Source organism: Vidua chalybeata, chromosome 24 (genome assembly GCF_026979565.1).
Source record: "Vidua chalybeata isolate OUT-0048 chromosome 24, bVidCha1 merged haplotype, whole genome shotgun sequence".
Taxonomy (NCBI): Eukaryota; Metazoa; Chordata; class Aves; order Passeriformes; family Viduidae; genus Vidua; species Vidua chalybeata.
In genome coordinates, this window is record NC_071553.1 from 2436232 (window position 1) to 2461796 (window position 25565).

Sequence of the window (25565 nt, forward strand, 5' to 3'; positions counted from 1 at the left end):
AAGATTTTGAACAGCAACACCATTCTCTGTATTAAAACACCCTACCCTAAACAGAGAAGGACTCATTTATAGTTTCAGTGAATTTAAGTGCAACTGATACTGTGCTAGTGTGTGATTTCTCAGAGGGGTGACAAGGCTGTCACCCATAATAACCTTGCCTGCTGTGTGTGACAGTTACCCAAGGCAGGAGCACAGGGCCAGCCCTGCTTGGCAGGGCTGGCGAGGCAGCTCCAGCTCTGGGCCATTGCATCAGCACGGCGATGCAATCACAGAGCTCATTGCTGTTCAGTGCTGCTCAGTCCTGCTCATTGCTGCTTTGTGCTCCTCATTGCTCCTCATTGCTCCTCATTGCTCCTCAGTGCTCCGCAATGCTCCTCAGCGCTCCTCATTGCTCCTCAGTGCTCCTCAGTGCTCCTCATTGCTCCTCAGTGCTCCTCATTGCTCCTCAGTGCTCCTCAGTGCTCCTCAGTGCTCCTCATTGCTCCTCAGTGCTCCTCATTGCTCCTCAGTGCTGCTCTGTGCTCCTCAGTGCTCCTCAGTGCTCCTCATTGCTCCTCATTGCTCCTCATTGCTCCTCAGTGCTCCTCAGTGCTCCTCATTGCTCCTCAGTGCTCCTCAGTGCTCCTCATTGCTCCTCATTGCTCCTCAGTGCTCCTCATTGCTCCTCATTGCTCCTCAGTGCTCCTCATTGCTCCTCATTGCTCCTCATTGCTCCTCATTGCTCCTCAGTGCTCCTCATTGCTCCTCAGTGCTCCTCAGTGCTGCTCTGTGCTCCTCAGTGCTCCTCAGTGCTCCTCATTGCTCCTCATTGCTCCTCAGTGCTCCTCATTGCTCCTCAGTGCTCCTCAGTGCTCCTCAGTGCAGCAAGAGATGCCCAGCAGAGTCCAAATCCCTCTTCTGCAAGACTCTGCTCCCTGCAAGGCACCAGCCCCTGTTTGTATGCCAGGTCAAGCAAGGGGAAATGGGGATCCTAAGGGAGGAAGCAGCATCCATCCTCAGAGCTGGCAAAAAGAGAATTTGTGTCCTCTGCTCCCCCAAGATGCACAGAGAGGGAGTGCAGGGGACTGAGTTGTTCTCCCGGTCTCTGGGCACAAAACTGATACAATGCATTTTTCACTGGGAGGGATGAGGGAAAGCACAGGGCTCTTTGCAGATATTTATTTTTTATTTCCAAGAGGAAGAAGAACAAAAGAGCCCCAGCAGGCCCCAGCAGCAGCCAGCCAGCAGAGCCACTGGCCAGGCAGGCATTTAACACATTGTCACTGAAGCAGGAGAACAGCCCTGATGGCTGGGACCCAGCAGCCTCTGGCTTCTTCCCTTTTGTTTGGGAGCCAAAGGAAAACAGAGGAAAAGCTGCCATCCCGTTGGCCAAGGGTCTGAGTCCACTTGGATCAGCACCCAGCAGCCCGATGCCCCCCGAGTGCCAGGCTGCTGCGGATGTCAGGTGGCAGAGGCCAGGCTGCCAGGCGCTGAAGGAAAGCAAGGAGCTCTCCTCTGCCTCTGCTTTGCCAGGGGATCTTAGAAAAGGCCACTGTCATCCCAAAATGTCCAGATGTGCCTCCAGCAAAGCAGGGTTGCCCTGACATTTCTTGCGGCTTCCTCCACCCACCACCAGAAATCCAAAGGGATAAAAATCAAAGTCTGGAGGAAGGAAGAGAAGAATTGTTTCTTGAGGCATTTCTACTAAAAAATTGTTTAGGGAGTGCTGGTTTCCAATCTCTCCTGGCATTGAAAAGAGCAGCAGATCTGGGGTTCAGCCAGTGCCAGCTGAACCTCTTCTTGTAGAAGGCATCTCAACCCACTTTTTTGTTGGCCTTAATGCCACAATCCTGCTCCAACTGATACAGAAACTCAGGCTGGGAATGGGATTTCAAACTGTTATTTTCAGTCTCTGCAGGAATAAAGAGATTTTGGACAGTCTCACAGTGCCTGAGCACCATGTGGAGGCAGCATCAGGAGCAGGATGGGGGAATTCTCACACCAGACTGGGAGCTCTGACACTTTGCACAATGGCAGTAATAAAAATCAAAGAATTAAGAGCCACTGAGGGAAGTGTGAAGCCCCTGAGACAGGAGAGGTCACAAGTCAGGGCTGTTTTTTCAGATGGCACAGCACTGAGTTTGGCTCCTTCTGCCCAGAAGCCCATTTGAACTTGGCTGAACCAAGCACGAAAAATTGAATAGGGGGGAAGGGGATGCTTCATTAAATATTCATAGGAAAATGCATTTTTCTCCCTCATAAATAACAAAAATGTGTTCCTCCTCAATTAATATGCATCACTACTAACTTGTCTAATGAAGCCAAGCTTCCTTGTCTGAGGAACTCAACGCTAATGCTTTCTGTCAGTTACATGCACCAGCAATCACAGATTATTTTCCAGTCATTTTTTTCCTGATTTTCTTCCCAAGATGGGAGTTCCCAGCTTGTGTCTGCCCTGAAAAACGTGAGCCAAGGATCTAGAGACACAATAAGTAAGAAAGAGCATCACACTAGAGATTCAATTGTGCTGTACCAGGCAGTGCAATCTAGCCCTGGTGGGTTGGGTTTTTTCCTTAATTAGAAATATAAGCAATCCCTCTTGCAGGCCTATATTTGGACTAGCATATTTAAAGAATTCCTCTTATGAAAAGAGGAACACATGGAAATCCCCTGCAGAAGGAGGCTGACACCATAAAATACAAAGATTATGGGGGGGTAAGATGTACTTTGTATTTCCTATTTTGTCAGCCATGGGGTGGATGATGAGAGGAGGAGGAGGATGTGAAGTCCAGGCGCAAATCATCCCAAGGCAGAGCTAAGATCCACCTTGCATCACTGGAAACCTTCCTAGAGAGGGACCCAGGGCACCAGACCTGAATGCAGATGGATTATGTGGATTACAGGGCTGTTTTCGTGTAGGGAGTCTTAAAGATGGAGAAAAACATTTTACAAGGACATGTAATGACAGACCAAGAGGGAAAGGTTTCAAACGGAAAGAAAGTAGATGTAGATTAGATGTTATAAAGAAATTCTTGCCTGGGAGGGTGGTAAGGCACTGGCAAAGGTCTTACAGAGAAGCTGTGGCTTCCCATCCCTGGAAGTGTCCAAGACCAGGTTGGAGCAACCTGGTCTAGCGGAAGGTTTCCCTGCCCAGTTAAGGGCTGGAATTGGATGATCTTTAAGGTTCCTTCCAACCCAAACCATTCTGGGATTACAGGATTCCATGATTCTGTGTCTGATTCAGCTGAGACTCCACATCTCACTATAGGTCCTTCAGAAAGGTTTTTGACTACTTGCTCTGCATCTTCCACATGATCTCCCCTGTCTCTCCCGGAGTCTTTTCTCACTGTCTGGGCCTGTCTTGTCACAAAAGGCCAGCTGTCACTGCCGTCTCTCGCCTCCTGAACGCTGCATGTCACCGCCTGGCTCCAATCACTGTCACCCCAGCTTGTGCTGCCGGGCCTGGCTGTGAACCCCGGCAGCGGGGTGCAGACACGTGTGAGCACTGAGCTGTCCCTCCTGCTGGGACAGTCACCTCCAGGCAGCTGGGAAGGTAAATCCTGCCAGAGCAACACTCAGCAGAGCTGGGCTGTCAAAGGCGTTAAGCCCTGGAGATATAGCTGCTCCACACAGGGCCACTGATGACTCCTCAAAGCACCCCAAAACCTCCATGAGAGCAACGCGCAGGGACAACTGCAGCGTCCATCCTGTCCTGCTGTCCCCCAGACTCTCTCTGCTTTGGCCACAGGGAGTGAGTGCACTTTGACAGAGATCCAGCTGGCTGGTCATGCCCACCAGCACATCACCAGGGCTACTGCTCTCCCCTCCCATTGCTGCTCCACCCTCTCCAGCAGCCCCAAGTGGTTGAGATGGGACTTTAACGACATCTGGCTTGCCCTTCTCTGTGCCCAGCTGCAGGCAAGAGGCAGAGAGCAAAATGCCAGCACCAGTTTCTTACAAAGAGGAAATCTGGGGCCTTTGTAGTCAAAAAGCAGATGATGGACCACACACAGCCTGAAGCCCATGAGCAACTTCTGGAAATGCCATTCTGGTACCACCCTCCTCCTGTCTCCACTCCAACCCCAGGGAGGAGAGTCATAAAAGGGGAGCAGAGAAAAGCAGGAGCCAGCCCAGCATACAGCATCTCTAGAGATGAATATTTGAGTTAGTTTCCCTGTTTTTTGTTCAGGATGGAAAAAAGATGGCTTTGGGGATATCTCATTGCAGCCTTCCAGAGACTGCAGGGCTTACAAAAAGGAGAAAGAGAGAATTTTTATATGGGCAGATAGTGACAGGACAAGGGGCAATGGTTTTAAACTGAGAGGACAGGGTTAGATTAGATATTACAAAGAAATTCTTTATTCAGAGGGTGGTGAGACCCTGGCACAGGTTGCCCAGAGAAGCTGTGGCTGCCCCATCACTGGAAGTGTTCAAGGCCAGGTTGGATGGGGCTTGGAGCATCCTGGGATAGTGGAAGGTGTCCCTGCTCATAGCAGGGGGGGCTGAAACTGGATGAGTCTTAAGGTTCTTTCCAACCCAAACCAATCTGGAATTTAACCCCTCAAAATCAGGCTTACACAGTAAAGAGTGAAGTATAAATCTAATTCCCACCATCAGTTCAGAGTACACAATATTCGCGACACCACATTGCCAGAGATTGACAAATCAACAAAAAATAATTCCTGGTTTAAAATTGCATTACACAGGTCTCTCTCAGGATGACCTAGAATTGATGGATCACAAATTTTCTTTCACCAGCCCAGCCAAAACCTTGTATCTGCTTGAAAAAGCAGGCAATGCTACACAGGAGGAGAGCCAAGAGCAATACTTCTAATCCCGCATTAACAAACATGACTCACCCATTTATTTTCACTGGTATGTTCATGGTTATTTTAAGCTTTGTCTAAAGAATGCCAGCTACTGTATAATAACTGCAATGAAAGATGGCAGTGTTTTTATTTTGCTTTACAACTAAAGATTTATTTTTAGTTCCTTTTAAATAACGCAAAGTGAAACTGGTTTGTAAATTATTTTAAAGACTTTGGCACTGATTTCCTAAAGCTGATCCACATGAGCAAGTCACACCTCCAGATCAGAGTCCCCATGAGGGAAGACTGGTGGCCCAGCTGCCATGGGCTCTGCACTTCCCTGGGAGTCAGCCTGGCTGCCAGGACATCCCAGGAAAATTCCACCTCACAGGTGAGTTTTTTTAAGAGGCAAGACTTTGCTTTGCAGGGTGTTTAGTTCAAGTCTGAATCTAAACAGCTGCTGTTTTTCCTCAGGCTCCTCCCAGCACTTAGGCGGTGTAAGATTAATTCTTGATGTGTTGGATCCATCCTTGCCCTGCTCCCTGTTGTGCTGGTTTGCAACCTGGAGCATTCCGGGGGGTCCTGTGGGGTTATACCATAAGCTCCAATCAGGCATCCATCTGCTCCGTGGTTCTCCATCTGCTCCCACAGCGATGGGCTGGGTGTTGTCTGGGGGTTGCAGGCGGCAGGGAGGATGCGAGTCAGGACTCCTGGGCTCTGCTCCTACAGACAAATCAATGGAGGAGAGAAAAAATATCCATAGCCCGAGGCTGTCTTCTCTCTGTTAGAAATGGGCGAAAAGGAAAACAACATCTAACACCTATTCCAGCCCTGGAGAAAATTGGTACTGAGTAGTCAGAGCCCAAGGTTCAAAGAGCTTGTTAAGAAAAGGGGGAAATCAGCACTTTGAGCTTCCTTCTCCTTGTCAAGATACAAAGACACTTAACTTGACTCTCCATGCTGGGAGAAGGGCTGCCCAGGGCTCAGCTGTGGAAAAGGACAAGCTGGGCCTGCTGGCTGCTCCTGCCTGTGGTGCCAGACACATGGCACATCTCCAAAGCCCCTGGGTACAGGAGCTGGGGAAGTGGGGGTTAAGTGCCTGTTCGCATGGGTGATGACTCTAATTTCACACATACAAATCCCTCTTATGGATTCCTTGGAGCTGGCAAACTCAGAGCTCCCCAGGGCCATGGCTGGTTGCTTTGACGTGGCCATGGAAGGGTTTTCCCTAGGCTGGGTCTAAGCAAGGCACACTCAGGGTGATGGGTCTCTCCCACCATGCATGGCCAGTGGTTTGTCTGCCCCAGGGAAAGCTCCCTTCTCCCTCCAGCACACCAATTTCCAGGGGTAAACCCCAATTCCCGTTTGGGAAACAGGAGGAGAAGTATCTTTGAGACAAGAGGGGCTGAACTTTAGCTGAGAAAGGGAATAACCACATCCAACCACCCCTTCTCAAACTTCCCACAACCCTGAGTAAACACCACCCCATAGCTTCATTTCTCCTTCCTGCTCTCCCCACAGTTGTATCTGGAATAAATCCCCTTTGCCATCACTAGGAGACAGAGGGATGGGGAAGGCTGTGACTGCTCATACGATATGCAGAGCTGCTCACACAGGGTGCTCTCGGCAGGGACGCTGCTCTTGGCTTTACTCTCCACTCCATGTTTATGCCGGCTCTGCTGGCAAATCCGCAATATGCTCCTGCCTCCAAGCAGACCCGAGCTTCCCTAAGAATTTTCCATCAGAAAGTCACTGTCAGGCTCCCAGTGCCACACGCTCTTCTGCAGCTGTTTTCTGCCCTCTTGTGAAGATCTGCAGAAATCCACGGCTACAGCTCTGCAGAAATCCATGACTCTGCTGAACCACATTTCCTCACTTCCCAGGCAGAAATGTGAAGAGATGGTGACTGTCTCCAGCTCACATCACTAAGGATTTCCTGAGTGTGAACAAGGGCTTTAAGGATCATCACCTCTCCCAAAGATGTGTATTGCTCCCACTTCAGCAACAACCCACACTGGGCTCAACCCTGTCTGAGCTGCAATCACCACTTTGAAAGCCCTGAGCAGATCCCCCCTTGCACTACTGCCCTTGGCAGAGACAAAGCTCTCATTCTCTCCATCCAGCCCAGCACTTCCCCAGGATCCTGTGGGAATAAAGGCTTAACAATCTATGGATTCTAAAAGGCTGAGCGTCTCCACAGGCTTTTCCTACCAACAGCTCCTCAGGTGCACAGGCCAGTGTGTTGCAGGGTTCATCCTTCCCTCCACTTTTCCTGACCTTATTTTGGGAATTACCTCCATGGGACACTGAACTTGGTGGTTTGTCCCAAGGGACAAGGCTGGGAAAGAACAGGGATGCAGTAAGCAGCCTGAGGCTCAAAGTGTTCCTGCCCACCAAAGACAACAGTTATTTGTCCAGGAGCAGCCTTTGGCTCTGATCCACATTTGGTGCCAGCATGGGCTGTACCAGCACGGCCCAAATTTCTATTTCAATCCCATATCTCCCCTCTTGGCTCCACAGAGGGACAGACGGGATGTGACTCATGCAGACACTGAGACAGAGCAGCGACAGAAGGGGAAGCTGTGCCTTGCTGTGCACGTTGCCCTCCAAGCCCAACCCTCCATCTGAACCCCACCATCTGATCAACAAGTCATCTTCTTGTCCAGGGAAAGCAGAACAGCTTGGACCAACACAGTCCAGCCAGCCAGGTCCCTCCATAAGTCCATAGCTGCAATTCCCTTTGCCTAAAACCTGCAGTACTGCCCCCCTAAAGCAACAGAATTGAGTCACAACAGGGGCTGTGACTCAAAAACCCCCAGCCCTGTTAGGGGCCAACAGATTAACCCACACACCTTGGCTACAAAAGCCCTCAGGTCAAACCCCACACAGCATTCTGTGTTCTCCTCCTTCTCCAAAGTGCCAGTGACAGATGCCAAGGGCTCTCTGGGGTACCCTTCATCTTGCCCAGGCATGTGATGCTCCCACAGATTGTGACTGTTCCCATCAACTCCTTGACTCGGGCAGAATGACACAGTACAAAGCACTGGCTGCACAGCCCCCTGGCTCCTAAACATCAAAGACAGAAGGAAAACAAACTCTATTTGGTCTGCTTCAGTCACTTGTCACAGCCATTGCAGGACTGCTCCTTAAACACAGCTTTTCTTCCAGATTATGATTGTATCCAACAGCACAACACCATCACACTGAGCCTTTTTTCCTTCCAAGAGCTGCTTTTCAGCACTCGGGCTCTGAACCCCACAGGTGCTGCCAGGGATCTGCTTGTGTCGATGCCGGATCCATTCCCAAAGCTGACAGTTGGATCCAGCACGTCCAGAGCCACTTGCCAGATGGCATGGCCACCCCGCTCCGCTCCCAGACAAACACTCAGCCACGCACAGCCCAACCCGCTCCGACAAGTGAGACAGGAGGGAGGTCAAACCATCTGTTTGCCGAGGGCTCCGTGCTGTATTTAAGGACAAAGTGTTTAAGGACTGGAAATCAGATCTTAGATTTGCCCATTACACAAGTGCTTTAGTCTTGCGTCTGCACAGTCTCGGTGAACTTGGAGTCCTTTGGGTGCTAAAGCTGATCAGAAATAAGAAAGCACCCAACAACTACAGGAGCAGCACAGTTGTCCTCAAACCGATGCTGTCTCTTGTGCCACATGATAGTCAGAGCCAACTGTATTCCCACAACAGGAAAAACTATTCAGTTATTTTTTACAATGTAAGTTTCTGAAGCTCTTACTGCTAAAATATTTTAAGTATTTTCAAATATTCAGTTGACATCAGTTTCCATCCCTTCTCAGAGCAGCAGCTGGTATCTCTCATCACAAGCAGCTGGATTTCATGAGACTGTAACTATTGCCAAATGTTTGGGGAGCTTGGAGACACATGGGAACATCCACTCAGGCTTATTAATTCCTTCTCCAATGAAAGAGGCCTTTATTTTTCCTTGAAACATCTCACTTCTACACAGCTAAACCATATTTTGAGTGCCCCAGTTTGAACTCCCTGTGCACAGTGCTTTGAACTGGAGAGCTGGACTACAAAACCTCCTTCTGAGCTCTCTCAAGCTGAGTTTTCATAGGTTTCCCTGAGTACTCCAGGCACACTGGAGTTCCCGGCACTCCCAGCTGTGCCTGCATCCCACAGGGCTCCTGCTTGGCTCTGCTGTGTATTTATTTCAAGGCCAGGTTGGACAGGGCTTGGAACAACCTGGGATAGCGAAGGTGCCACTGCCATGGCAGGGGTGGAACAGGATGAGCTTTGAAGTCTTTTCCAACCCAAACCATTCTGGGATTCTGTGATCTACTATTAAAGTGTTTTTCTGGTATAACAGGGTGATCCTAAGTGCTATGAATAACTATGTAGCTGTTGGCTTTTGCTATTATATATGGGCTTTTACAAATTATTTTGATATAGTACAGTTTGTAATATCTTTTTAACTGCTTTTAATATAGTATAATTTGTCAGCCTTTTATAGTTAATACCCTAATCCCTGTATAGGGTCTATATTTTACTATGATAAATACATTATACTTCAGGCTTTTGCAAAATATTAAAATAGAGGCTATGTGCTGTGTATTACAACATTAACTTTTGCAGAAGTAATTGTAATTGTGAAGTAATAACTAATGCCTTTATTTTTGTAACTGACAATAGTGAAATAGCTAATATTGATTGAAAGTACTTGCAAAAATAGCTAAAATGCCTGTATGGTAAGATAACATTGAAAAGAACCAGGCAAATAACACCAAAAGAGCAAAGAGGAGTCTATCACTAACCCTTCAGCTATCAGTAACTCTCAAATCACAGATCAGGGAGCTTTGTGAAGAAACAAAATACAAAATCACATCTACATTGTGGCACGTACTCTAAGAAGATGAGGTCAAGGGTCGAACTAAGCTAAAGAATTTTCAGAACATGTAAATTCAAAAGAATATTGGAATAGGTATAATCTTCACGAATACGCATATGACCAATGCAATGAAAAAATATATAAGAAGAGTTGTTGCAGTTAACTGTATGCATCTAGCTATGCACCCAGTGCTGTTACATTTGCTTTATCCTTTATTAAACTTTAAAAAATGTTAAAGAGGGAGCTGCATTTCTCACATAGGCTAAGGAATCTCTTCTAGGCAGAAATGAAGTTGTGCCTGCCCAAACACTTTCCAGCTGAAGGTGATCTGCTCAAACATTTCCTTATTGTGAGAAACGACCACTCACATGAACATTCCAAAGATTTATTAAACCTCACAACAAAGGGACTGAATAAGGAAAAAGGGACAGCACTGGGCGCTTAGCTGCAGCCAGAGGCACATCCACCAAATGGCAGCTCCACCTTTTATTCCCTTGGTCAGCCAAATACATATTCATAAGTTATTATACATATTCAAACATTTTCCTTATCTAACCCTGGCCCCTCCCACAGTCTGATAGCTGACTTTCTTTGCCATCCATTTCGTGGAGACATTCTTACAGTCTGATTGGAGGTGAGGTGTTGTCATGCCAAGCCCTCCCAGTAACAAAGTTCACCCATTCCCAACTGCTCCATGCAAGGGGCAAATGTACACAGCCTCCCTCCACATGACCCTGACAACCCTGACAACCAGGCTTGTCTGATGGCAACAGCATAGAGGGAGGAAAAAGGAACCATAAGGAAAACAGAGAGTCCAAAAATAACCTACAACAACCTACAATACCCAAAAAGTAACCAACAATAACAAAGATACACATCAACAGAACTTCAAGCCTCAACAAAACTTTCCTTAACAGACACAATATTCATCCCTTAATTGCAAGAGCCAATCATCATTTTATCCATCTTTACCATTATCTTCACCATATCCTCATCCTATGGAAGGAAGTGAAAGGAGATGAGCTTTAAGGCCCCTTCCCACCCAAACCACTCTGGGATTCTCTAAATCCTCCATGATTTGGGAGCACCAGCACACAGTGGGTGTTGGTGACAACAAGCCCGGCTTCATCATCTGCATCAAAAATGGTCTGGAGAGAATGTAACATCAGGCAAAAAAAAAAAATTATTCATAGCAACCACCACAAATTAAAAAGCCTTACCTGCGTTTATAAAGGTTCCCCCGACGGATGTTCTTGCTGCGGCCGCCAAGTTGGCAAAGGGCAGGAGTGAGGACAAAAGGAAGAGCCAAGCCCTCAGAGCGCAGGGAAAGGACCGGCTGAGCCCTCAGAGCAATGGGAGCAGGAACAGCCGGGCCCCCAGGGGAACGGGAGCGGGAACGGCCGAGCCCTCAGAGCAACAGGAGCGGCTGAGCCCAGACTGTGGCACCTGAAGCCAGGGAATAGAGATTAATCCAGGGAGTAGAGATTCACCAGGGAGCACCTGGAGCAAGGCCAGGCTGGACAGCACTGGTCTAGTGGAAGATGTCCCCCTGCCTATGGCAGGGGGTGAAATGAGATGAGCCTAAAGGTCCCTTCCAGCCCAAATGATTCCACACTCAGCCAGATGCCCTGGGCAGTGACATCATCACCTCATGTCCCCGGATGAGGTGTTTGTCACAGGAACAGGGAAAAGGTTTCTCTGCTTAATGCTGAACGTAGGATAGGCTGGAGGTTCCTGTGCCACACTCCTGGTAGAAGGAAAGATAAGTGTGTTGGGCACGTTCTGGGAGCTGCCAAAGCCACAGAAATACCAATTAGTGAGGCAAGGTGCAGGGTGCATCATTTCCACTCTTTTCTTTCCTACCTAGAAGAAAGGTTGCCTGTGACATCAGCGGCAACAACATCACTCATGTTGTCAACTCTGCTAACATCTGTGTCCCGGAGGGAGGACAGGGATGGGAATGTGCTCCCTAGGCCAGTGTCAGCCCTGCCTGCTGAGGAGGCAGCCACTGGCATGTGAGGAAACATGGAGCAGCCAAGAGGCAACTGAGGGGCCCAGGTGAGCACGCACAGGTGAGCAAGGCCCCAGCGTGGGCAAGTTCAGACCCCTGCCAGAGCCGCTCCTTTATTCTGCTCCTGTTCCAGTGCACTCAACTGGGGAAGTGCCATGGAAACGCCTTCATTAATCACGGACTGTTTAGACACAAATAATAAAACTCAGCCTTCATGAAGGAGAGAAACACAGACTGGTTTTTGCTAAGATTAGATGCTCACGTGAGAAGATTTCAACCCATCATAGAAGCGCATTTTTGCCTTTCTGCATTGGTGTCTTTCGGCCCCTCAGTCCTTTCTTCTCGCCCTGCTGTAGCTGTAGAGAATGGTCAGATTCCCTGTTTTGGACCCTGCAGCATCACAGGGTGTCTCCAATTATCCACGGGAGCAGGAGGCACTGAGGCTAGGCTGGTGTGTGGGGAAGCAGGACTGGTGACATTTGTCCCCAGAGCCAGGATGAAAAAATGAGGGACAGATGAGCAGGGTCCCTGGGCTCACAGTGATGGGGAAATGCCAAATGCCATGAGGGTGTTTGGCCTGGCAAAACAACAGACTTGAAACACAGGGCATCACTCAGGGACACACACAGCCTGTGTCCCATCCTGGGGCAGGGCAGAGAGAGGCCAAGAAACACCTTCTGCATTTCCACAGCAGCATTTCCCAATCACTGTTCATGCCACCTGGGTCACTCCTACTCAGATCACCTGGATTGCTGCTTTCCAAACCCCACCTTTTTGGAGCCCTGGTACCTCACTCTGACACCAACTGCACCCAACTACATTTTTTCTAACTCCTTGCTCCCTTTGGAAGACACCAGGGACAGTCCAAGGCTTTGAAAGCCAGGGAGACGTGGCACTAATGCTAGGAGGGAATAAGCAGGTGCACTCTTGGCTTCCCTCTGCTTTTCCAAGATAAACACTGTGTACTTCTTGGTGCTGCAAGACTGGGTAAGAAGGTAAAACAAAGGGATTTACAAACTCTCTCCCTATTACAGAGGTGCAATTAAGAGTAAAACATGACCTGTGTGGCGTGATCCATGCCTTTGGTTTGGGACTGGAGTGCCAGAGCTCTCCAGCTGTATTTGGAAAGCGGTGCAATAATGTGTCACATTTCTAGTTCCTTCCCCTGCTGCTGACTGAGGGCAGGAGGCTTGAACACAAGGCTTGAAGCACTGGGAATGCTGGTGCTGCTGCCAGACTGGCTCTGGTATTTTCCACAAGCCATGCAAGTGGCCATAAAGCTTTTCCTTAAGCTCACGAGCTTTGTGTGCCTCACCCACGCATTCCAAATGCCCCTTCCCTCCTGCACCAGAAGCTGCTTCTGAAGTTGACTCTTCTCATTGCAGTCAATTCTTGGGGGATCCTTGCACTAAAGAGTAGATGGAAAATTATTTCCAGTGCATTTGTCCTCTTGATTAGGCACGGAATAGATTTATGCCGCTTGTCTTGAGTCCTTGGTTTTATTTTGCTGCGCAGCAGCGGGACCTGCAAGGTGTGTGCAAGGAGCTCAGGGCCTTGGCTCCTGGGTGGTGGCAGACGCTGCTCCCGTGTGGAATTGGGGCTGGATTAACCTTGGGCTGATGCTTTGGGGTTAGTGGAGCCCACAGCCCTGCCAGCCCCAGCAGGTCAGGCACAGCTGCTCTGTCATCCTCAGGGCTGTTTTGCAGCCCCCTCACAGAGATCAGGGCTGCATCCAGATCACTCCAGCACTGCCCTGGCACACAGCAAGAGGGAGAGAAGCATCCCCTGGTGCCTTTGGAAGCATTTTGCCTGAAGATGATGCCTAGATTTCTGTGTATATCAGGAGAGGCATATCCAAGTTGTTATTGTCTGTGCTGGTCACTTGCCTCTGTCTTGCCCAGCTCTCAGCGCTGCTTTTCCCACCAGCAGCTTCCCAATGTCTCACCCAGCAGCAAAGCTAAGGCGGCTTTGCATTTCTCCATGGATAACAAATAAATCCCTGCGTTTGTCAGACTTTTTTCCTTCTTCTTTCCTTCTTTATCAACCTCTTTCTCTACTGAAACTTCGGCCATATAATAGGAGGCAGGTGAAACAATGAGTTGTCACCTGGACTCTGTATTTTTACCCTCTTGAAAGCTAACTCAGGCCCTGAAATTGTGAAACAAGGAAAACAACTTGGGTTGTAATTTCTTTAGTATCCCAATCACCTGCTCCAAATTCTGTTGTGATTTCTTTAGTAATCCAGCCACCTTTTCCACTCCCTGTGATGGGGTTTGGCAACCTGTTGCAAATGGGGCAAGAGAGTTTTGAGCAGCAGCTTGCAAGATTCTTTTGTGCCAGGGAATATTTGCGGATTCCTACTGCCCAAGAGGCTGGAATTTTGTGCTGGGTACTCCAGGGTATCACTGAAGCAGTTCACCACTTTGGGAAGCCGCTTTTCCCTCCCAAAGACTCAGTCCTGGGGCACACCAGACCCCTGGGCTGCTCCCCAACACATCAGTGTGACATGTGGCTGTCCCCATCGCCTGGGGCTGCCAGTGCTCACCTCTGGCACCTTGCATGGCAGTAATCTCATTTTAATGAGCATTAGGACATCACATCATCCACTTCTGCCCACTGCTGCTCTTTCACTGGACCTTTGGCTCAGAGGGCTATAAGACTCTGAGAGCGTGGTTGGAAAGAGAACCACAGCTGAGCCCTGGCTGGCTCCGGACAACCCATTGAAGCTGTTGGGCAGCTGTTTTCTTGCTGTTGGGGTGCTTGGAGTTAGCAGAGATGCTGAAAATAACTGGAAAAGAGGGAAAACCTTACTCTATACTGTTTAGAGGATGTAGTTTCATGATTTTGTACCAAGCTGGAGTGTTATCTGCTTTGCGGGACTTGTCTCCTGACATAATGAAATCTGCACACAGGATCTATGGAGGATCTTCAGGATCTATTCTAGCTACAGTCGGATTGTGTGGATGTGATCTGGGTAAGGGCTACAGATTTTTGTTTATTTTGTGTCTAAAGAGATGGAATACCTGGGAATTGTGGAGTTGCAGAAGATTTTTCTTTCAATACCAGTGGTTAATTCCTCAGATTTTTTGTTTTATTTCTTTCTTGAATAGTGGAAAACATGCAAATTAGGCAGCACAAGGAAAACAGTCATTGCAACTTATAAACTGAAATTCATGGCAAACATATCTAATAAAAGGAAGAGAGGTGCTATCCCTGATAAGGCATTTAGAATTGCTGGCAGAAAAAATGTTTCCCCAAAAACTGTGGAGAAAGAAGACACATTAGCAGGGCATAGCTGCAGAGCTAACAGGAGGAAATGTTATACAAAGGCTTCATGTCCATTTTCTCCCGTATGTCCAAAAACATTTAAGATGCCTTGTGTAGAAAGTGGGGAGAAATGGGAAAAGAAAACAAAACATTTCTGCCTCCTTCAATACTGAAAGTCCTTGGAAAAGTTGGGTCCACTCAAAGGGAGCTCCAGCCCTAATGAAACACAATGGCTCTAAATGAGCATTTAGCAGCTGGATAAAATACCCCTTTCCCAGGTGGAATTGCAGCTCAGAATGCACATTAATAACAATATACGGGATGTAGAATGATTGCTTTGCTTTGCTTTGCTTCAGATGAGTTAAAGGAATATGTCCTCAGTCGCTTGAAAATCTCTCTCTGGGGGCTGGTCCCTGGAAGAGGGGTACCTAGACTCCTAAGGGAGACCTTAGACAAATTCCTGCCTCCAAATGCCCACGAGCTGGTGTCTGGAAAGCTGCACATTATCCTCACCCGCCTGCACGACTGGAGATGCGTGACAGTGTCCGAGTTTGCCTCGAAGGAGGAGCTGATTCAGGTGGGAGCAGCCACAGGCAACCTGTGAGGGAGGAGCTGGGAGACATTTGCTGCCTGGCCATGTCCCACAGCACAAAATCACAGAATGGTTTGGGTTGGGTGAGACCTTAAAGCTCATCGAGATCCACCCTGTCATGGGCAGGGACACCTTCCACTGTCCCAGGTTGGTTTCAAGCCCCATCCAACCTGGCCTTGGATGGTTCCAGGATGCCCAGCGTCTCTGGGCAACCCGTGCAGGGCCTCAACACCCTCATGGTAAAAAATATCTTCCCTATATCTAAATCTCCCCCCTTGTAGTTACAAACCATCACCCCTTGTCTTATCCTAACAGGCCCTGGTCCATTCTAGCCCATGCCACGATTTCTGTCCTTGCCACCATCTGAATCCAGACAAGCTGAAACAATTTTCAAAAATCAGCCCTTTTGATTACTGTCTGAATTATCCTGAACATGTAGAGAGCAATTTGAGGCATTTCACAGGTTCCCTTCCTACTTCTCTGCCCTGGCTGTGGTATCAGACATGGTCTGGTGCCCATTAGTCTGTGGTGCCCAATAACCCAGCTGGGGAGCCCTGTTTTGGCACTCACAGATGAGCCACCCCTCCCAAAGGTAGCACTTTCTGCGGCTCTTCGCTCACCTTTGTCTGTCCCATCTCGCCCACAGGCTGTGATGTGCAGTTGCTTCCTCCCAGTGTATTTTGGGATTTTCCCTCCAACGTTCCGTGGGGTGGTGAGTAGCTTTGTGGTCTGGAGACCCTGTCCCAGCTCAGGCCCAGGGCCCCTCCAGCCTCTGTCCTTTCTCCAGTGGTGACATTAAGGATGTTTCTACCTGTGTTTGCCACCAACATAGCTCAAGGCAGGGTTCCCCCAGTGCCTGCAGAGGGAAGAACAGGGCCCCAAAATCTGACCTCACTGCAGACAGGACTGAGCTTCTCACAGAATTATCCATTTTCTCCTGTCCCTGGGGTTGCCTCACCTCTCTTCTGCTGCACTGTCCTCCCAGTTTGATTGCAGTAGTTCTTTGGGGGGAAGGGAGGAGGGCAGGTGTGGACCTGGAGCACGGGAGCTGCAGGTGGGGCAGTTCCCTGCAAGGGGATCTGTGGAGCCCCAGAACCTCGGTCTGGTGTGGGCCTGGCTGGGGAACAAGGCCCACGTTTGCCCATGTGAACAGCACTGCTCTCCCCGCGAGGGGAAGGCTCAGGGCTCCCTGTTGTGTCTCCCAGCGCTACGTGGACGGGGAGCTGGCCATGTGGAAAGCCGACTTCGTGTCCCGCACCACCATCACCATCTCTGCCTTCGCCGGCGAATACGACATCTGCCCCAAGGATGGCCCCGCTGCCTTCTTGACCTTCCAGCTCTCTGACTGTATCTTACAGATCTCAAAAATGAACATCTGCCGCTTACAGCACATTTTTCAGGTTCCCACACGTCAGGTGAGCAGCTCCTCCAGGTAGCCAGAGCCATGAGCCCCCTGCAGCAGCCCAGCTGCACTGACTGCCACCTCCCCTCACAGGTCATGGACCGCTTTTATATCCAGGGCTACCAGGACATGGTCTCCTTCCTAAAAAGACTGAGTAAGTGATTGGAAGTGTGGACAGGTGGGTTGGGTGCTTCCCCTACATCCTTGGTTTGCTGACACAAGGAAAGAGATGCTGCCCCAGAGTGACTGCGGCAGAGAAATGCCTGCATTCCTGGCACTGCCAGGATTCCTTGAGTCCTGGCCTCTCCTGAAGCTGCTTCTGGAGCCACACTCCCCTTTTCTCTGCCACACCGGGCATGACAGAGCTTTTTCCCAGGGAACACAGGTCCCAGGACCTCTAGGGCTCACGTGCCTTGTGTGGTGTTTGATAAGCCCCTGATGCACAGAGCAGCAAGGTTTGGTGATTCCTGAGCCCTGGGGTCAGCAGTATCCCTGATTTCCACTCGGCCCAGGTCATGCCTCACACTGCTGCAGACCTGGCAGCTGAGCAACAAGCAGTGAGAGCTGGAATCTCTTCCCACCAGGGGATTTCCAGGTGAATTACTTCGAGGGCTTCACACTTTCCTTGGCCAATGAATCAAATCAGAAAGGTGACGAGACCCTGCAACGGAAGCCTCGACTGAGTGTTTTTCACTCCAGAGCCACAGATCATGAGGGTGACACCAAAGAGAGTCCAGGAATCCACCAGGCAGCAGATGAAGAAGAATAGGAAGCCCCACACCACCTTCTCCACCCCCAGGAAGGTAAAGAAACAGCTCCTCCTTCACCCCATCGATTTTTAAGCAACACTTGCTCAGGGCTGTCAGTGCCCAAAGGGGCTCTGGGGCAGGTGAGAACATCAGGAATGGGAGAAAGTTCCCTCTCACATCACGGGTTATGAGTGAGGCCTCACACTGAGTGAGCCCTCACCCTGGATTTGGGTGAGCATTGAGGACTTCATTGGTGGCTGGGTCAGAAGGGCTCCATGGAGAAGGAGCTCCTTCCATGGAGAAGGCCATGTATTCACTCACCCAGTGAGGTAAGAACAGGTTCTGCCCACACATCCCTTCTCCAGGGGTGTCTCAAGGGTTCAAGCTGCCTTTGCTGTGCTAGCCAAATCCAAACTTCTCCTCAGGAACTCTGGCTGCAGCCACAGAAATACAAAGTGCAAGGAAAGCATGTTAGAGCTGCAGGTAAACTTCTTGCTGTGTCATTTTCAAGCAAGACAAGGCAGGTTTCAATCCAAAACTTATTGTTTTCTGCAATCCTATGCAAAATAATGCCTGCTCCCCTTTTAGTTTTGCATGGAAAACCAGTCAATCCACAGCATTTCAGTTTCCAGTTTGTTGTTAGTAAAAAATACTAAGAAGCATCTGATGAAATTCAATATTTATTTCCATTTTACTCTTTATTTTCTCTTTCCTTCTGAGTCTTTCAAGATGTCAGAATTTATCAGATTAAGAAAAATTGCTCAGCTTTTTCAACATGACAATTCTTTAAAGTGGAGCCACATAAATTAAATGAAAACTGAAAAAAGATACAACCAGGTATACCTGGAAGGTCTAGAAGAAAAGAGGAATATAAAGGGGAAAGAATAGGACTGTTACCATTCCGGATCTAAAAAGAGAAGTTTGGAAAACATAAAATGGAAGCAAGAAAGAGATTTCCTTTGAAAACAAGCCAACTCTCGACCCACTAAGAAATGCAGGACACAGTGTTAGGCTGCAGAAGTTGCTTCCCTGGTTGCTTTTTTAAAGGCTCCATCAGTCTGACCTCCGTGCAGCACTTGGAAGCAACAGGGTGGGAATGAGGTTTCTTAGGAAGTTGGGCAGCTCTGGGCTATCAGGAATCTCTGCCTCTGCTTTGCAGCTGGGCTGCAAGGTTTTTAACCAGCCTGAGGTGAAAAAATCCTCCTGTGGGAGGAATCAAGACTCGTTTGTTAGGCCAGAGAGCAATCAAGGGGTGAGTCCAGGCTCTCCATCTCCCGAGCAGAAGCACATCACATTTTCCAGTTCTGGGAAGGAAAAGCCCTACTGATCAAGGCCAGGAAAAGGCTCTTTCACTGTTTCTCTGTGCAATGCCAGAACATCAGTGATGCTACCAAAGCAGCAGGGGGATAAACGTATGAACAAGTTGTACTTGATTTCTTGGACGAGTGTCTGCAGCCTGCAATCCCACGAGGCTCAGGCTGCACTAGCAGGTTATCCACAAGCCACTGATCTGTGTGCCCAGCAGGACAACTGCACAAGGAATTGCACCCTCCTTAGTGCCCTGGCTGGAAACAGACTCTGGCATAAAGCACCTGCAGCCAACAGCCAGAGCCACAGGCAGGACTGGGCACGTGCTTGGCCTTGTTGGGCTCAGTTTCATGGCTCAGACTCAAGGACCCTTCCCTCTAGACCTGCAGCAGGGTGCAGCTCCAGAGGGAGCTCTGCTGTCTTGGCTTGTCTCCAGACTCTCATCCCATCCACCTCAGGCTTCACATTCCTGCTGAGCTCAAAGCAGAAGGAGACAAGCAACAGGACAGGAGTACAAGGGTAATATTTTGAGGATACCAAAACCGGCTGCCCTTTACGCATCGGGAAGAAGGGAAGCAGCTCTGACCAGGCACTTTGTGCCACAGGAACTGCCAGAGGTGTCTGTCAGACTGACCAACGTGGTTTTATTCCCTGTAGGGCCAGGTCGGCCACAGAAGAGCATTTCTGAGCCCGCTGCTGCCTTTGGCCCCAGTTTCTGCTTTAAAAAGGCAATGAGCAACTTGGAACCCAGCCTGAAGGCTGAGCCTGACCCGCCCTGAGGAGCACATGGACTGTGCCACCAATGCCACAGCACAGGCAGTGCCACAGCCCCTGGGTGATTCCCACGATCCACCCCCAGAGGAGGCATTCCAGGCTGCTTCTATCCCCACTGGGTGCAGCTGGGCTTCCCACTTTGCTTCCTTGGGGTCAAACAAGCTCCTGCACAAGATGATTCCAATCAATGCCAAACTTTGCCCTATCCATTGCCTCTGGCAAAGCCCCCGTTGCCATTAGCTCCAAGCTCTTGTCTCCAAGAGGAGACAGCACCAGCTCTGCTTGCTTGAAAAGATGAGGGATTAATAAAGCAAAACCCAAAACCATTTGATTTTGGGGACTTCGTGCAGATGGATTTTTCTTAATCTTCTCAAAGTTTTACTAATTGTTTATGCTCAAGCACCACATGGGGCAGGTGAGATACACTGGGCATTTCCAACTGTGCTCCTGTTTGTGTCTAAGGTTTGCAGATGCATCTAATGGATTTGGAAGTCCAATTCCTAGATGAGAATTTTCTCCGGCAGATTTTAATGCCCATTTCAATAGGGTAGCTGCCTCAGGCTGACTGAAATGGTAATATCCGGCCTGGAGGTGGGGCTGGTGCTTGCAGCAGCCTGGAGAAGGAGCTGTTGGATAAGTGGGAGGGAGCAGAGGTGCAAAAGCAAATGATGGACTGATTGTTCCTGCCTGGGGAGGCCTGGGTGTCTCTGAGCCTTCCACTTTGCCCTGTGGCAGGAACAGCTGGATTTGAGCAGCCTGCCTTTGGCTGCAGTGCTTGAGAAGTGTAAATCCATCCAGGATGGATGCAAGACAGGAGCAGTCAGGATCCAATGCAAACGGGATCCATCAAAATGGGCCAGAAAGTTATAAGGGGACTGGAGCACCTCCCCTATGGAGACAGGCTGAGAAAACTGGGGTTGTTCAGCCGGGACAACAGAAGGTTGTGTGGAGACCTCACAGCCCTTTCAAGGAGCTGAAGGGGCTACAGGGAAGCTGGAGAGGGACCCCTCATCAGGAACTGCCAGGACAGGACAAGGGTCACTTGGAGCAACCTGGGATAGTGAAGGTGTCCCTGCCGTGGCAGAGGGTGAGACTGGGTGAGCTTTGAGGTCCCTTCCAACACAAACCATTCTGGGATTCTGTGATCTACTTTTCAAGTGTCTTTCTGGTACATCCGGGTGATCCTAAGGGTTCACATAGGCTAAGGAATCTCTTCTAGGCTGAAATTCAGTTGGGCCTGCTCAAACACTTTCCAGCTGAAGCTGATCTGCCTAAATATCTCCATATCCTCACCCTATGGAAGGAAGTGAAAGGAGATGAGCTTTAAGGCCCCTTCCCACCCAAACCACTCTGGGATTCTCTAAATCCTCCATGATTTGGGAGCACCAGCACACAAGTGGGTGTTGGTGCCAACAAGCCCGGCTTCATCATCTGTGTCAGACATGGTCTGGGCTGTGCAGAGAGAATGTAACATCAGGCAAAAAAAAAAAAAAATATATTCATAGCAACCACCACAAATTAGCAAGCCTTACCCGCATTTCGAAAGGCTCCCACGATGCACGCGAAGGGCCGACGCTTGCAGCGGCTACCAAGTTGGCAAAGGGCAGGAATGAGGGCAGAAGGAACAGCTGAGCCCTCAGAGCCCCGGGAACGGGAACGGCCGAGCCCTCAGAGCAATGGGAACGGGAACGGCCGAGCCCTCAGAGCCCCGGGGGCGGGAACGGCCGAGCCCTCAGAGCGCCGGGGGCGGGAACGGGAACAGGAACGGCCGAGCCCTCAGAGCAATGGGAACGGGAACGGGAACAGGAACGGCCGAGCCCTCAGAGCAATGGGAACGGGAACAGGAACGGCCGAGCCCTCAGAGCAATGGGAACGGGAACAGGAACGGCCGAGCCCTCAGAGCGCCAGGGGCGGGAACGGCCGCGCCCTCAGGGGAGCGGGAGAAGCGGGCCCTGACTAGGGGCACCTAATCCCGGGAAAAGGGGGTTAATGCAGGGAATAGACATTAATCCAGGGAATAGAGATTCACCAGGGAGCACCTGGAGCAAGGCCAGGCTGGACAGGGCTTGAAGGAACCTGGTCTAATGGAAGGTGGCCCTGACCAAGGCAGGGGGTGGAATGAGATGAGCTTTAAGGTCCATTCCAGCCCAAACCATTCCATGAGTCGATGATTCCACGATTCTGTAGAAGCATCATCCTCCTGCTGCTGAGCAGCAGCCCCTGCACCAGGGACTCCCAGGCTGTCACTTGGGTGTAAATCATTTAGGCTGAGCTTTTTCCTTTTTCCAAAGTAACCCAGCAGTCCAGCTGTGCCTACATCGTGCAGGACTGCCCCTTGGCTCTGGTGTGTAATTATTTCAAGGCCAGGTTGGACAGGGCTTGGAGCAATCTGGGACAGTGAAGGTGTCCCTGCCGTGGCAGGGGTGGAACTGGATATGGTTTAAAGTTTCTTCCAGGCCAAACCATTCTCTACTACTGAAATGTCTTAGTGGTATAACAGAGTGATCCTAAGGCTCTGGCAAGGCTAAGGAATCTCTTCTGGCCTGAAATGAAGCTGTGCCTGCCAGAACTCCTTCCAGCTGGAGGTGATCTGCTCCAACATTTCCTGGTGCTCTCTGCCTGGGGGTGCAGCTGAGCAGGAAGGTCTGTCCTGCAGAGCCCTGCCCTTGGCTGGGAGCACCAGGCACTGCTCCAGAGCCAAGGGAAGTCACCGTGCTGAAGTCACCATTTCATCTCCGTCAGCGCAGCTCTCGCAGCTGCCCTGGGCAGTGACATCATCACCTCATGTCCCCGGATGAGGTGTTTGTCACAGGAACAGGGAAAAGGTTTCTCTGCTTAATGCTGAACGTAGGATAGGCTGGAGGTTCCTGTGCCACACTCCTGGTAGAAGGAAAGATAAGTGTGTTGGGCACGTTCTGGGAGCTGCCAAAGCCACAGAAATACCAATTAGTGAGGCAAGGTGCAGGGTGCATCATTTCCACTCTTTTCTTTCCTACCTAGAAGAAAGGTTGCCTGTGACATCAGCGGCAAAAACCTCACTCGTGTTGTCAACTCTGCTAACATCTGTGTCCCGGAGGGAGGGCAGGGATGGGAATGTGCTCCCTAGGCCAGTGTCAGCCCTGCCTGCTGAGGAGGCAGCCACTGGCATGTGAGGAAACATGGAGCAGCCAAGAGGCAACTGAGGGGCCCAGGTGAGCACGCACAGGTGAGCAAGGCCCCAGCGTGGGCAAGTTCAGACCCCTGCCAGAGCCACTCCTTTATTCTGCTCCTGTTCCAGTGCACTCAACTGGGGAAGTGCCATGGAAACGCCTTCATTAATCACGGACTGTTTAGACACAAATAATAAAACTCAGCCTTCATGAAGGAGAGAAACACAGACTGGTTTTTGCTAAGATTAGATGCTCACGTGAGAAGATTTCAACCCATCATAGAAGTGCATTTTTGCCTTTCTGCATTGGTGTCTTTCGGCCCCTCAGTCCTTTCTTCTCGCCGTGCTGTAGCTGTAGAGAATGGTCAGATTCCCTGTTTTGGACCCTGCAGCATCACAGGGTGTCGCCAATTATCCACGGGAGCAGGAGGCACTGAGGCTAGGCTGGTGTGTGGGGAAGCAGGACTGGTGACATTTGTCCCCAGAGCCAGGATGAAAAAATGAGGGACAGATGAGCAGGGTCCCTGGGCTCACAGTGATGGGGAAATGCCAAATGCCATGAGGGTGTTTGGCCTGGCAAAACAACAGACTTGAAACACAGGGCATCACTCAGGGACACACACAGCCTGTGTCCCATCCTGGGGCAGGGCAGAGAGAGGCCAAGAAACACCTTCTGCATTTCCACAGCAGCATTTCCCAATCACTGTTCATGCCACCTGGGTCACTCCTACTCAGATCACCTGGATTGCTGCTTTCCAAACCCCACCTTTTTGGAGCCCTGGTACCTCACTCTGACACCAACTGCACCCAACTACATTTTTTTCTAACTCTTTGCTCCCTTTGGAAGACACCAGGGACAGTCCAAGGCTTTGAAAGCCAGGGAGACGTGGCACTAATGCTAGGAGGGAATAAGCAGGTGCACTCTTGGCTTCCCTCTGCTTTTCCAAGATAAACACTGTGTACTTCTTGGTGCTGCAAGACTGGGTAAGAAGGTAAAACAAAGGGATTTACAAACTCTCTCCCTATTACAGAGGTGCAATTAAGAGTAAAACATGACCTGTGTGGTGTGATCCATGCCTTTGGTTTGGGACTGGAGTGCCAGAGCTCTCCAGCTGTATTTGGAAAGCGGTGCAATAATGTGTCACATTTCTAGTTCCTTCCCCTGCTGCTGACTGAGGGCAGGAGGCTTGAACACAAGGCTTGAAGCACTGGGAATGCTGGTGCTGCTGCCAGACTGGCTCTGGTATTTTCCACAAGCCATGCAAGTGGCCATAAAGCTTTTCCTTAAGCTCACGAGCTTTGTGTGCCTCACCCACGCATTCCAAATGCCCCTTCCCTCCTGCACCAGAAGCTGCTTCTGAAGTTGACTCTTCTCATTGCAGTCAATTCTTGGAGGATCCTTGCACTAAAGAGTAGATGGAAAATTATTTCCAGTGCATTTGTCCTCTTGATTAGGCACGGAATAGATTTATGCCGCTTGTCTTGAGTCCTTGGTTTTATTTTGCTGCGCAGCAGCGGGACCTGCAAGGTGTGTGCAAGGAGCTCAGGGCCTTGGCTCCTGGGTGGTGGCAGACGCTGCTCCCGTGTGGAATTGGGGCTGGATTAACCTTGGGCTGATGCTTTGGGGTTAGTGGAGCCCACAGCCCTGCCAGCCCCAGCAGGTCAGGCACAGCTGCTCTGTCATCCTCAGGGCTGTTTTGCAGCCCCCTCACAGAGATCAGGGCTGCATCCAGATCACTCCAGCACTGCCCTGGCACACAGCAAGAGGGAGAGAAGCATCCCCTGGTGCCTTTGGAAGCATTTTGCCTGAAGATGATGCCTAGATTTCTGTGTATATCAGGAGAGGCATATCCAAGTTGTTATTGTCTGTGCTGGTCACTTGCCTCTGTCTTGCCCAGCTCTCAGCGCTGCTTTTCCCACCAGCAGCTTCCCAATGTCTCACCCAGCAGCAAAGCTAAGGCGGCTTTGCATTTCTCCATGGATAACAAATAAATCCCTGCGTTTGTCAGACTTTTTTCCTTCTTCTTTCCTTCTTTATCAACCTCTTTCTCTACTGAAACTTCGGCCATATAATAGGAGGCAGGTGAAACAATGAGTTGTCACCTGGACTCTGTATTTTTACCCTCTTGAAAGCTAACTCAGGCCCTGAAATTGTGAAACAAGGAAAACAACTTGGGTTGTAATTTCTTTAGTATCCCAATCACCTGCTCCAAATTCTGTTGTGATTTCTTTAGTAATCCAGCCACCTTTTCCACTCCCTGTGATGGGGTTTGGCAACCTGTTGCAAATGGGGCAAGAGAGTTTTGAGCAGCAGCTTGCAAGATTCTTTTGTGCCAGGGAATATTTGCGGATTCCTACTGCCCAAGAGGCTGGAATTTTGTGCTGGGTACTCCAGGGTATCACTGAAGCAGTTCACCACTTTGGGAAGCCGCTTTTCCCTCCCAAAGACTCAGTCCTGGGGCACACCAGACCCCTGGGCTGCTCCCCAACACATCAGTGTGACATGTGGCTGTCCCCATCGCCTGGGGCTGCCAGTGCTCACCTCTGGCACCTTGCATGGCAGTAATCTCATTTTAATGAGCATTAGGACATCACATCATCCACTTCTGCCCACTGCTGCTCTTTCACTGGACCTTTGGCTCAGAGGGCTATAAGACTCTGAGAGCG

The 25565-nt window shown here is 49.9% G+C and overlaps 2 protein-coding genes across 4 annotated transcripts; both read left to right on the forward strand.

Moving 5' to 3' along the window:
- The first annotated feature begins 11601 nt into the window (after nucleotides 1-11601).
- Nucleotides 11602-16370, forward strand: LOC128799378 (omega-hydroxyceramide transacylase-like). Of its 3 annotated transcripts, XM_053963730.1 has the most exons (4): nucleotides 11602-11705; nucleotides 14571-14632; nucleotides 15282-15502; nucleotides 16164-16370. In XM_053963730.1, exons 1-4 carry the CDS (start codon nucleotides 11602-11604, stop codon nucleotides 16308-16310), a joined length of 534 nt encoding a protein of 177 aa, XP_053819705.1. In that variant the 3' UTR covers nucleotides 16311-16370. The 3 variants fall into 3 exon arrangements, 2 of the variants coding, with proteins under 2 accessions (XP_053819705.1, XP_053819706.1); XM_053963731.1 differs by lacking the exon at nucleotides 16164-16370 and having other exon boundaries at nucleotides 15282-15844; XR_008434714.1 differs by lacking the exon at nucleotides 16164-16370 and having other exon boundaries at nucleotides 11633-11719; nucleotides 15282-15844.
- A 376-nt stretch (nucleotides 16371-16746) lies between these two features.
- LOC128799379 (omega-hydroxyceramide transacylase-like) lies at nucleotides 16747-17688 on the forward strand. The gene is made up of 3 exons (XM_053963732.1): nucleotides 16747-16932; nucleotides 17013-17073; nucleotides 17504-17688. Exons 1-3 carry the CDS (start codon nucleotides 16747-16749, stop codon nucleotides 17686-17688), a joined length of 432 nt encoding a protein of 143 aa, XP_053819707.1.
- The last annotated feature ends 7877 nt before the right edge of the window (nucleotides 17689-25565 follow it).

Bases quoted from the DNA above. Each gene is read 5' to 3' on its own strand.
- LOC128799378 (XM_053963730.1), top strand. From the start codon at position 11,602: ATGGGAATGTGCTCCCTAGGCCAGTGTCAGCCCTGCCTGCTGAGGAGG. The intron at 11,706-14,570 runs GTGAGCACGCAC...ATCTGCACACAG, and splicing joins GAGGCAACTGAGGGGCCCAG to GATCTATGGAGGATCTTCAG. The intron at 15,503-16,163 runs GTGGGAGCAGCC...TCTCGCCCACAG, and splicing joins CGAAGGAGGAGCTGATTCAG to GCTGTGATGTGCAGTTGCTT.
- LOC128799379 (XM_053963732.1), top strand. From the start codon at position 16,747: ATGTGGAAAGCCGACTTCGTGTCCCGCACCACCATCACCATCTCTGCC. The intron at 16,933-17,012 runs GTGAGCAGCTCC...CTCCCCTCACAG, and splicing joins TTCAGGTTCCCACACGTCAG to GTCATGGACCGCTTTTATAT. The intron at 17,074-17,503 runs GTAAGTGATTGG...TCTTCCCACCAG, and splicing joins CTCCTTCCTAAAAAGACTGA to GGGATTTCCAGGTGAATTAC.